Source organism: Macrobrachium rosenbergii, chromosome 12 (genome assembly GCF_040412425.1).
Source record: "Macrobrachium rosenbergii isolate ZJJX-2024 chromosome 12, ASM4041242v1, whole genome shotgun sequence".
NCBI classification, from domain to species: domain Eukaryota; kingdom Metazoa; phylum Arthropoda; class Malacostraca; order Decapoda; family Palaemonidae; genus Macrobrachium; species Macrobrachium rosenbergii.
This window is the reverse complement of record NC_089752.1, coordinates 66,621,969-66,635,523: the sequence shown is the minus strand read 5'-3', so window position 1 is coordinate 66,635,523 and position 13,555 is coordinate 66,621,969. Positions and strand designations below refer to the sequence as shown.

The 13,555-nt window shown below is 36.6% G+C and overlaps 1 protein-coding gene across 3 annotated transcripts in view; it reads right to left on the bottom strand.

The window, feature by feature from the left end:
• Psn (presenilin) overlaps positions 1-13,555 on the bottom strand; it is a 262,797-nt gene that overhangs the window by 32,322 nt on the left and 216,920 nt on the right. For 2 of the 3 annotated variants that reach the window (XM_067112302.1, XM_067112301.1), the window contains exon 8: positions 10,933-11,192. In XM_067112302.1, the coding sequence (XP_066968403.1) occupies positions 10,933-11,192 (260 nt within the window). Of the gene's footprint in view, positions 1-8,288; positions 10,642-10,932; positions 11,193-13,555 lie in introns of those variants that run through there. The other variant, XM_067112303.1, reaches the window with a different exon arrangement.

Genomic DNA, 13,555 nt, shown 5'->3' with positions numbered 1-13,555 from the left:
ATCAATTTGGGTTAAGCATCTGTGGTAGTGGCTTCCACTCGCTCCTAGATGACATACCGACATCCTATAAGGATGTTCGACCCAGAGGTAGTAACTCTGGCATCCTATTAGCTGTATAGCTTTTTTCTCTGGTATATCTAGCAAATATTTATACCTAGAAATGTGTGCTATATGGGACATTTCACTGGGCGACACAGGTCTTCACTCCAGAAATAGATTGTAAGACAGCACTAGCACCAAATGGCACCAAAGGGGTTGAGGGTGGGAAAGGCTTCTCTGAAACAGGGCTGGTTCTGCCCATAGACCTAGTAACTAAATAAACTCTAAGGGTTTATCATACTTCATTTCTGTATACTGTATATATGACTTACTATCTGGAAAAGAATACTGTGGGGGCAAGACATCACTGGCACCATAGCGGGTGGGGTGGGAAGGGGGTGCCATGTAAAAACAACCGAAAACAACAGATATTAGCGTCTAATCCATAGTTTTTGAGGTTGCTGAGATGAACAGTGACACTCCTGATGCCCTTTTGGTCCAAGTTCAGCCCCAATAGGAAGGGGGGTGAGAAGGGGTGAAAAATAAAATGTAAAAAATAACAAATATTAATGTCTAATCCACAGTTTTTGAGGTCACTGAAATGAATAGTGACATTCCCGATGCCCTTTAATCCAAGTTCAGCTCTGATTGGAATGGAGGGTGAGAAAGAGAGAAATATAAAATGTTAAAAATGCTAGGCAATGTAACTGAAGCAACTATCTTAACAGGAGAGAGAGAGAGAGAGAGAGAGAGAGAGAGAGAGAGAGAGAGAGAGAGAGAGAGAGAGAGAGAGAGAGAGATTTATTGGTTGTCATTCAGAGTTTTTCTGGGTAGCACCAGGTTGGTCAGCTAGTTTGGAATAATCTGTTTATGATTGTCTAGGCCTAATGAACATTGTCATTTGGGATCAGTCCTGTACATTGGTGACTTTTTTTTTTTTAAAGTGTGTGATTTGTAGGTCAAAGAAAGAAAGGAATTTCATACTTGAGTTTTGAACATTTTCCCATGATAGTGTAAAGTGCATGGAGAATTTTCTTTTATGTTGATTTTTTTGTGAGTGAAATTTCAATTCTGCATACTTTATATGTTTTTGCCATATTTGACTGTTGTGTGTGAAATCTATTTTTTTTAACTGTGTGTATTCACGATTTCTTTTTGTGTGTGTGCATCTTATTAAAGCAGTATATAACAGACTGATAGCCATCAAGAGTTATGTATATGTGTTGTTTTTGCATATGTTCAAGGGTTAACTTATCTGAATTTATAGGTATGGATTGTACTGTCACAAAGTTCAACTATCTAACATATACAGTTACTTTCTTAAAATATTACTGTAAGATCTGAGTTTTTCATTATCCTTTCAGACTGCTGAGAGTGCCTTGCGAAAACCTTTTTTGCAACAGCCTCTTCGGCAATAACCTGCCCTTTGAGGAGGTTCTGAAACTTGTACTCCTATATCCACTATATATTTTGGTCCTTCAAACTGTATCTCAGATTGCATGGGGTAAAACCTTTCCAAGTTGTGATCAGCTTTAGGTGAAAGATTGGATTGGAAGTAGTTAGATCTGTAGAAAGTAGAGGATTTGTAGTTTGATTGAGTGCTGACGGTTTAGTACATTTTTTTCTTCAAAACTGGTATACGGCAAGCCTGAAAAGATAGAGGGATTACAGGGTGAAGTACAGTAGCTCAGTGAGTATTTAAGGAAGGCAGATGCACACAAGGAACACTTATGATAAGAGAATGAGAAGCTGAAGAGGATGATGAAGGAGATAAGGGGAAACAGTTAAGGAAAAGGTAAAGGCTGCCAAGATGAAGACGGAAGAGAAGTTGGGGGAGAAGGTAGAAAGGATGACTAAAGCAAGATTAGGATCTGGAATTAGTAAAAGTTAGGAAGTACAAGGGGCAGGAATAGGAGAGGTAGAATCGACCCCAGGCCAGAAGAGGGATGATGACATGAAACTGATTGATGGTAAGATTAACCCTTAAACGCCGAGCCTCTATTTACAAAAGTGTCTGTCGTATGCCGGCGGCGTTCGGGAGTTAGCACTGAAGCGGAAAAAAAGTTTTTTTTTTTAAATCACAGCACGCTTAGTGTTCAAGATTAAGAGTTCATTTTAAGCTCCTTCTTTTGTCACTGCCAGAAGTTTAGTATGCAAGCATCAGAAATGAAAAAAAATATCATTATCATATATAAATATTGGAATATATGACAGTGCGAAATAAAATTTCCATATATAATTGTATACAAATCGCGCTGTGAGCAAAACGGTTAAAGCTAAGGAGTTCTTTTTTATTTCATTGCATTGTACACTAAATTGCGATGATTTTGGTATATAACAAATTGTAAAATGATCAAAGCAACACAGTATTATCACAAAATGATGCATGAATTCGTAATGCGCGGATGTAAAAAGTTTTTTTCTAAAATTCACCATAAATCAAAATATTGTGCTAGAGACTTCCCGTGTGTTGCAAAATGAAGGTAATTGATTTAATATTACTAGACTGTAAGTGTTTTAGCTTACAATTGCAGTTTTTGACCATTTCGGTTGAGTTAAAGTTAACTGAAGGTCGAATTTTTTCTATTTATTGTGATTTATTGAAAATATTTCAAAACTGATAAAAGCTACAACCATGAGTTATTTTTTGTTGTATTCTACATGATATTGTGCAAATTTTCATGTATAACACTTTATGTAAGGCCTAATACAAAATGGTGCGAAAATTACAAGGTGACTAACGAAATTCTGAGATTTTCAGCAGAGTTACAGCGCGCGGAGGGAAGGAAAAAGTTTTTTTCAAAAATTCACCATAAATCGAAATATTGTGCTAGAGACTTCCCGTTTGTTGCAAAATGAAGGTAAATGATTGAATGTTACTAGAATGTAAGAGTTTTAGCTTACAATTGCATTTTTCGACCATTTCGGTCGAGTCAAAGTTGACTGTAGGTTTAAATTTTGGCACTTATAGTGATTTATATGAAAATATTTCAAAACTGATAAAAGCTACAACATATAAAACGGTGCAAACATTACGACAAAGTGACGAAAGAATTTCTGAGATTTTCAGCAGAGTTACCACGCAGACGTAAGGAAAAAGTTTTTTCAAAAATTCACCATAAATCGAAATATTGTGCTAGAGACTTCCAATTTGTTGCAAAATGAAGGTAAATGATTGAATATTACTAGAATGTAAGAGTTTTAGCTTACAATTGCATTTTTCAACCATTTCGGTTGAGTTAAAGTTGACTGAAGGTTGAAATTTTGGCATTTGTCGTGATATGAAAATATTTCAAAACTGATAAAAGCTACAACCATGGGTTTTTTTTGTTGTTTTTTCCATGAAATTGCACACATTTTCATGTATAACACTTTATGTAACGGCTAATATAAAACGGTGCAAAAATTACGACAAAGTGGCGAAAGAATTTCTGCGATTTTCAGCAGAGGTACCGCGAGGATGTAAGGAAAAATGTTTTTCAAAAATTCACCATAAATCGAAATATTGTGCTAGAGACTTCCAATTTGTTGCAAAATGAAGGTAAATGATTGAAAATTACTAGAATGTAAGAGTTTTAGCTTACAATTGCATTTTTCGACCATTTCGTTAGAGTCAAAGTTGACCAAAGGTTGAAATTTTGGCACTTATCGTGATTTATATGAAAATATTTCAAAACTTATAAAAGCTACAACCATGGGTTGTTTTTTGTTGTATTCTACATGAAATTGTGCACATTTTCATATATAAAACTTTATGTAACGGCTAATATAAAACGGTGCAAAAATTACGACAAAGTGACGAAAGAATTTCTGAGATGCATCGCTGATGCTCTGTAATGCGAGAAGAAAGAAATTCGCGCATGCTTGGCTGGGTAACACTTGTAAACAAAACAACAGTGTGATCCGTGAACTCCCGGCATCCCTCAAGGCGCGTGATTTAAAATCTTTCGCAAACTAGGCCTATAACTATTTTTCCGCAAACATTTAAAAAACTTTTTGTAGTTGACGTACCGTATGTCCACTTGGCACCCGACAGACAATTTTAGTCGACGTACGATACGTCCAGTCGGCGTTTAAGGGTTAAGGGTGCAAATGATGGGAAAAGTGGAAAGAAAAGTAAAGCAAAGAAAATGAGAGTTAGTATAAAACTGATTGTGGGATTCATTTCAAACCCTATCCAGTGAGAATGGTTGTACGTCGGAAGTTAGCAAGAAAAGGAGTCCGAGTGATGAAGAAGTGAAAGAGGTGAAAGAGGTATATAGGAATATAATAGGTAAATATTATACACTGAGTGAGAGGGACATAAATGACTTCTTTAGGGAGTACGAGGAGTACTGTGAGGATAAGTATGGGGATAGTAAGCATCAAGTGGTTACAATGATTAGGTGAATTTTTGGAAAGTAAACTGCTTGATTTTTAACAGACAATCATGAGTATATTAAAGTACAGATACGAAGCTGTGAAAGAGAGAATGCTTGATCAGGTGAAACAAGTAAAGGAGGGAATAAGACATAAATGGAAGAATAAATCTGAAGATGCAGATGGGAAAGAGTGAAACTGTGTCAATGTATGCCCACTGACTTGAAACTTTAGCCCAAAAAGAAATATGGGGAACAGGATATTAATGATAATAAGACATTAATAAAGAATTTTCAAGCTACTGTTCCTGATCATGTAACTGCATAAGGTGGAAACTGCAACTAAGGATATTGCCGATGTTGTGGGCGTTTAGTGAGCGAACTGTGCAGCGGTGGGTAAAAAAGTTCAAAGATGGCTCACTAATGCCCACAACATCGGCAATATCCTTAGTTGCAGTTTCCACCTTATGCAGAGCGATTATCTGACTTATTTTCTCACCTGACAAGAGCTTATTACAGCTCATTATAAGAAAAAAAGAACTAAATAGGGGCTAAATAACAGCAAACTCATGAGTGCAAGCGGAAGAAAAAATTTGTGTAAATAATCCACTATAATTGACCAGCAGCTACTGGGAACTTCTACTCCTCTCAGGGAGAGAGGAGTGAGTTGCCAGATGTCACCTGACATTTCCTACTCATTCTTCCAGTAATAATATCATCTTCAGAGGGAGGTTCGCATATTTGGAAAATGTGTAGCCGCCACCCACCCAACCCGCCGAGACTGTACATAACTGACTTACTTTCCTTTTCAGAATCATGCTTCATGTCCCTTATATATTGCCGTTCTGTGGCAAGGGCATCTTTGACGGTACTCAATTTCCTTACGGAATTGATCAAATGCCGCAAACTGTGTATCCCTTTTGGGGAAGCTTGCGTAATCTAACTGAGCTTCAGCAACTGAACTGTAACTGCCTGTTAATCAAGGGGCAGAAGTCCTGGGTAAGTTACTATACCCCTCCAAAAATGTAGTCATTTCAGTCGGAGTTAGGTGGATCCTATATCCCTTTTGGGGGAGAGATCCTATTCAGCAAGGTTTCTCCCATGGCTAGCTAAAATTTGTGTCCCTGAGCCTTCTGGGTTCAGCAGGGCCATTTCAATGGCAATGTCCACTTCATATTCTTTAGTAAGAATGTCAACCGCATGTAAAGATTCCTCTACTTCCTCCGCAGGGTTAACCTGGGAGGTATTGGGGACTTATGTTACTGGGTTTTGGCCCAAAAGTTGATGTTGTTCTGAGAAAAGGGTTAAATATCTGCTGCCGGAGTTCTGCTGGAAAGATATAATCTCCCCCTTCCTCATCCCTGCTGAACCCTAGGACTCATTGAGACAGCTTAAAAGCAGCTGTTTCATCATTAAAATTTGCTGCCAGGAGCATACTATAAATCTTGCCCACATCTGGCGACCAAGCAAATTTTCCTTGTTTTTTACAAGGATTATGCTCATGGCAGGTGGTATGGGCCACACCCACTGGCAAAAAGTGAACTGAGCAATTTGCTACAGAACACTTGAACTGAGGATCCTGCCTAATGGCGGCCCTGTAGTGATATAAAGCAAGTTGTTATTAGAAGCTAGTAGTATTAATTGTTTTTAAGTGAGGGACACTTCTGTAGTTCTTCATATAGTTACCATATTACAGGTTAACTTGATTACAAGTGGGAAGTTGTAATAAATTCAATTAAATATCTATGTTAACTTAAACCCTCTAAGGTTTAGGTTAATTTTCATAACTGTATATGGCTGTATTACTTATATACTGTTAGCCCTTTTGCAATGGCTAAGTGAAATTTTTTAACTCCAATTGTCATGCCATTCAGACTAACTGCTATGAACTAATTTGTTTAACTAACTCAAGATACTGTTTTATATAGCTTACATTAATGCTTCTAGTATAATCTATGTTAAGCTAAGAATAGAGGATTTCTTAGAATGTTCTTGCTTAACCTATTCTAGGCTTATTTAACACTTAAGGATATAAACTAGAGAAAATAGTCCTCTTGTAATCAATCTGGTTTTCTGTTTTGTGTGGCCGAGACTACTCTTTTATCTGATATTTGGCCATCACTGTTTTGCACTAATAGTAGGATATTCCTCAAAAAGGGGTTCCTACTTAATCTGGTTAGGCTACTGCCTGTTCTAGGTTTATATCACCTTTAAGGATATAGGCTACATAAGATCCTACTAGTAGGTTATTTTACTGAGCCTAGGATACTGTTTATATATACTACTAAGCTTATGTGTTCTTTCTTAATCTACTATAGGGTACAGACCTAATCCAGATAATCATAGATCACTCTTAAATGTATAGGCTGGGCGATATAAAAACAGAAAACTTACTATGTAACCTTATGGTTAGTCTACTATTTTTTGTCTAACCCAGGTTTTTGTTTATATACAATCCTAGACTATTTGGTCTACTATATAAAACAGTAACTCACTAATGTGTAACCTCATAGCCAGGCTATAACTTACTCTAATCTAGGCTACTGCCTAATCTGGATTATTTAATTCACACTTAAGGGTATGGGTTACATAAAACACAATTAGCCTACTATTTCATCTAGTCATAGGTTACATGGTCTAGGCTAATAATTTAGAACCAAAAATGGGATGTTTCGTAAAAAGTTATCACTTAACTTGATATACGGTAATGCTTAGACTAGTCCCGGTTTACTTAGCTCATGCTTAAGTGCACAGGCTTATATAAAATGAAAAAATTTACACTAATATGTAACCTTATTGTTAGGCTATCGATTTATTTTGCCCAGATATTGTTATTATCTGATCCTAGGGTTCTCGGTCTAAGCTGGGCCACTTAAGGATGCGTATCCTAGGACATAGACTACAGACAGCATCCATTATTAATCTAGTCTAAATTATTTTCACTTACTGCCCAAATTATTGTAGACATCGTATAATCAGAAAAGATTTTCTATATTAATAAGTTGCGGAACATTTCTGTTAGTTAAAATGGTTAGAATTTAGAACAATTTTCACTTTACGAAACTAGTGGCAATCAATGCTTTACAAAACTAGGTTAGGTAGCAATCAACGGGCCAGGTTCTGGCTTTTACATAGAAATTATCAATTCAAAAAGTTTAAAGCTAAAACTTTTACCTGGAACTTGATATTAAGCACTTATCTTGCTATTTTTGATGTTTCCTTGATCTCTGATAATGAAAATGGAGAAAAGTGTCTAATTTTTTTGGAGCACTGTAACGACTTGAACCATTTGCTATAGACCAAAGAGAGTTAATGGCTCCTTTGTCTTTTATTGGCCCGGTTGTAAACAAGAGGGCGGATGCACATGCGCAATACAGTAGTCACTTCTCTTTCTTGCAGGTTCTTTCGATGTTGGAAAAACTGGGTTCAGCTTTGCTGAAGATAAAGGAAAGTGCTCTTGTATTTCAGTCCATTATATACCCCATCACGTGTTACAGTATAATGTTAATCATTACGACACACTACCTGTCCAAAAAGCCGAACTAGAAGAGAATTCTTTGATACTAGTTTGGTCACCATGGAGATGTGGTAGACCATGGAACGTAACTCCTTGAGGACAAAACAAGCGACTACAGTATCAAAAAGTATGTTAGTTACCTTTTGTACACCCATTTTACATTTATGTACAAAAATAAAAACAATAATTTCATTAATACATCCGTTTCTTTTAGCAACTAAAAAATTGTTTTCCTAATTCTTTCAGTGGAGAGCTCAATCACCTGATTCTGAGAATGTAAACATTACAAATGGCGGGGCAATAGTTTTTTTATATACTTATTATGATGATAATAAATCAATCTAGTAATACAGTATAAATAAACTCTGTAGATAAAATAAGTGTTTCATTACCATTACCTTTACAGTATATTAAATACAGCTGTAATAGTCTATTTGACTTTTGAAAATGGATACTAAAGAGTGTAACACCTGGGTTAGCCTAGTTCTATAGTTCAAACATAGCCTACATATTTTTATCTCGTGTATGGTAAAATATGGGGACAACAACTGATAAGGAAATTGCTGTATGAAAACATATTAATGGTCAAGAACCCATTTTAGGCTGTGGGTAAACACAGGTAGGCTACCTGCCTACTCAACTTTGTCATTTACTAAAGAGAGAAAAAGAAGGGGTTGCATTTTTGTTCAAAGTGTATTTATGTAGTATAGGCAGTCCCTGGTTAATGGTGGGGGTTCCATTCCCGGCCAAGCACTGGTAACCGAAAATCATCGTTAACCGGAACATCACAATAATTATGGTAATACATTCAGTCCCTGGTTAACGGCGATCCGGTTTTACAGGGCTTGTGTTGTGATGAAAATCTGCAATTTTCGGCGCCGAAAATCGCCAATTTCCGCTTGTCGGCACTGATAATTGGGTACTGGCGCCAATACATACCTAACAGAGGCACTGATAACCGAAAATCGGCACAGAAAAGCACCGATAAACCCCGAAAACTGCCGAAAATCGGTTATCATCACACCCTCAGAACGGAACTATGCCGATAACCGAGGACTGCCTGCAAATGGCGTTTATGATGCCGTAAGAGCCGATAAACCACTTAACAGCACCATTAACAAGTTATCAATGCCGATAAACCACTTACTGATGCTCATAAACCAGTTACCAGCACTGATAATTGCTTACCAGCGCCAAAAATCTAGTTAACGTCGTTAGCCAAGCATCGTAAAACCAAAACGCCAATAATCGATGCCATTGGTAAGGGCGGACTGCCTGTATTTTGTCACAGATAAGGGGAAAAAAGGTAGATCATTGCCTTTTGCATACAGCTTTCAGTTTAAAATGTGATGGTGGTTGTTTATAAGCATATTGAGTCCTTACAGTTACGTGGTATTGACAAACTCTGGTGAGGAAGGGTACAGAGTTGCCCTTGAACACCCCTAGATTTTTTTACCTGCCCTTAAGTGGATTTTGCCATTTTCCAACAGGCCCTTGGCTCTATCAATCTGGATAATTGAAAGATTACAGTAATGCAGTGCCTTTTCCAAAGAGTGGCTTATCTGCAGACTGCAATAACTACAGGCCAGTTTCTGTTCTTCTTGTGCTCTCCAAAGTTAGAGAAAAATGATTTTCAAGCCACTATACAAGTATGTGAAATCTAAAGGATCATCAGCTAATATTCAATATAGGAAGCAGTTGCGCACCTGCGATGCTCTTTTAGATTTCATGTGCCATTTGCTAGAGAACCTTGAAAGGGGTTTTGAGTGTAAAGTAATTCAAATATATTTTAATGCTTTCAATTTAATAAATCATAAAGCACTTATTTTTAAACTTCAGAATCTTGGACTGTGACATTGAAAGGATTAGTGAATTTAGCCATTGGGGTACGAAGCTTAACTCCAATAAAATGAAAACATTACTGGTTGGGACTCTGTTGAATGAGTCTGAAACTTTGACTATAAATGCTCTAACTTTTGACTCACATCTTACTTTTGAGAAATATCTAATGAAAACGTTAGCAAATGCCACATGGAAATTAGGTATTAAACATACAGCCTCATATATTTATAAGTGATAAGATCAATGCAACCTGCTTTAGGTCATTTGTCCTTCCTTCACCAGACTACTGTTCTTCAGTGTGGATGTCTGCTTCTGCCAGAGATTTCTCTCTTTTAGATAGAGTGGTTCATTGCGGTAGGTTTCTGTTTCCTTAACATAAGCAGTTATGACTTGGATCACTGACAGATCGTCTCTTGTTTGACACGTTCATGTTTTATTTTAAAATAAAACTTAAACTGTCACAATTGACCCCTGATCCTCTTTTCCTGCTGAGAGCAACCAGATTTCCTGAATATCAGCACCAATATGCAGTAAATGTGCTTCACTGCTAAACTTCTCAGTTCCAGCTGTCTTTTATTCCTCACACTGCTGGACTCTGGAAGTCTCCCTGAGGATGTTGTGCAATTAGAACCTCAAAAGTTCAAGCAACCATGCAATGCATTACTACCCAAACACAATTCACCTCGAATTTTATTCATTTATTCATATTTTTATCTAGTTATTTATCAATTTATTTATCTATGTTTTTTATAATAACTGATCTCTTCTTTCTATATTTCCTTTAATCTTCTGTAACTTCTTTCAATGAACACAATATTCCCTGGAAGCTTGAATTTCAAGTCAATAGCCCCTGTAAGCTTGTTCTGTATAAACAGGGTTTATCCTCTGAAAAATAATAATAATAATAATAATACTAAGCTTCAATTAATGTAATGCACTAGTGTCCTCCTGCATAAAAAGCTATAGTTTGTATTCCTGCAGAAAAATTAATAATACATATCATCTTTCATAAGAAAAGAATAAGTAATAATACAAAACATCTAAATGCCTCCAAGACTAATTTCTTGCCACTTTTAATCAAGTTTTAATACTCTTTGCAGAGCAACAAAGTACTGTAATGTTAAGGTTTATTAAATTTAAAATACAGAGAAAATTAAGTGTGCTGAAAACAGGTACCTGTTCACGTCTCCTCACAGCTCTGTCATCAAGCTGTTGAGCCCATTCATTTGTAAACCCAGCATCTGCATCTCTATTTATATGACCATTTTCAGCATTATTTCGTCTATTCCTGGGAGGGATAACTTCACCCTGTTCCCTTTCAGCCTCTGCCCTATTTGTAGCATTGTGCTCCTCATGTGGGGGTTGCCTCGCCCGAGCTCTCGAGTTTCTGTCATCTTCAGAGTCTGCCATGCCCAATGTGCTGTACATAATATTTGCTGGAATAAAAAAAACTCCAGTTCACAAAAATCAATGTCACTTTCAGCTAACAATCTAAGCAGAAATATGCAAATGTACCAAATAAAAATTACAGAAGAAAAGGAATTACAGTACAGTAAACCCCGTATTCATGGGAGATGCATTACAGACCCCCCGCGAATAGTTAAAATCTGCGAATACTTAGAACCCCCTCTAAAAATGTTTATAATTGCCTATCTTGAAAGTTCAAATACCAATTGTATACTTAAAGTATCATCCTACATCAAATACACATTAAATTATTATCCTATTACTGAATTAATCTTTGAAATTATATTATTAACATTATTTCAAAGTCATAAGCATTAATACCCTTAAAAATATATACGTACATACTTCTAACCCTTCCAACCAAATCAGAAAGAGAGAGTGAGTTACCACTATGACAAATTCAGCCAGTATTGTACTGTCAGGGTAAGGGAGAGAGAGAGAGAGAGAGAGAGAGAGAGAGAGAGAGAGAGAGAGAGAGAGAGAGAGAGAGAGAGAGAGAGAGAGAGAGTTTATCTCTTAAATCACTAGAGGAATGCTAATCCATTTCTCTTTACAAAATTTACATGTTTGTTTTTGTCTTCCAAAGATGTGTCAACTACACATTTTTAAAACATTATGAACACACACACACACACACAAACAGTGTAATACCAACTGGCTGAAGAGACTCAAATTAGCAGTATATTTTCATGAGAGAGAGAGAGAGAGAGAGAGAGAGAGAGAGAGAGAGAGAGAGAGAGAGAGAGATGGGCTGAACTAAGTATCTATTTATTTATCTATCTATTTATATCTCATATTCTACCCTTTGGCAAGAGAAAGGAAGGAAGAAAAAAAAGACAGTAATTTGACATATTTGACAGGTTCCCCCTCCACCCTGACCTCCAAGACTTGGGGAAAAGATTGGGGTTGAAATTTGTTTGTTTAAAATTTTTCATAACTTACTACAGAAATGCATAAATGTTGTAATTACAGTATATTATTATTATTATCATTATTTGAAAATTAGTACTTATTATTAGGTAAATCATTTATTTATCATACAAAACATAAACATACCACAAAAATTCTATCTGTTCCTGAGAGAGAGAGAGAGAGAGAGAGAGAGAGAGAGAGAGAGAGAGAGAGAGAGAGAGAGAGAGAGAGAGAGATTTTTTCACCAGTAAGTCTGCAACACTGACCACCCAACCTTTGCTGTCAGGTTACCTGACATATCTGACAGGTTCACCCTCAACCCCTCTCTCCAAGTCTTAAGCAAAAGATAAGTATTCCTTCAAAATTTTACATAATTTATTAATTTATTAACTAAAATCTTACTAATTCACTAGAGTACTTTCTTTAATGAACTGATATTATTGCTGTTTACATTAATATCAATATCTGAAAATTAGTAAATTATTTATTTATCATGCAAAACAAATAAACATACATCTCAGTAAGAGAGAGAGAGAGAGAGAGAGAGAGAGAGAGAGAGAGAGAGAGAGAGAGAGAGAGAGAGAGAGAGAGAGAGAGAGAGAGAGAGAGAGAGAAATTATTATTTTTATTATTTGTTGTTATTTCATCTTATCAAACTTAAATATTAATATTTGAAAATTAGTACTGTAAACCATTATTTTATCATAAATTGTATATGTAGATACAGTACAGTATTTAGTCACGAAAATAATATGAAAATACAGAATATTGCTCAACGAAAAAATCTGCGAATGGGTGAGTTTCCAATGCTGCTCGGGCAGATGGAGGGGATAGTAATACTGTTTACAGTCATAAGCACACTGAGAAAAGGATATCATGGGGTGGTAGGTAGAGGTAAGTAAAGGGGGAGGGGGAATGGGGAGGGCCCTTGCCTACATGGGAGCTTTTGCAACTGTTATAGGCTTAAAAGCATTAATGTCCCCTACATGTCACTAGAGTGGTTGCGTACTCTTGGGGAGTTGGCCAGGGTAAGCATTTACGGGGTAGGAGGGCCAGGAGAGCTAAGTGGGTAAGGTTGGGTGGTCCTCCATCTGCTTGTGAGCTTTTGCAACTGTTATTGGCTTAAAATCATCAGAGTTATTACATTTCATGTTGTTTATCATTTTTGAGAGCCTGAGGAAGATATATCGTAACTACATCATTAAGGTTCATTTTCTGTGTGTGTGTGTGTGTGTGTGTGTGTGTGTGTGTGTGTGTGTGTGTGTGTGTGTGTGTGTGTGTGTGTGTGTGTCCCCCCCCTCCTCTCCTCTCCCTTCCTTCCATCTCCCCCACCTATCATGGATAACTCCCATGGCGACAATGAATTTAAGAGCTTAAATTTTCAAACAAAATGAAAACAATAAACAAAATTGTAGGTTAA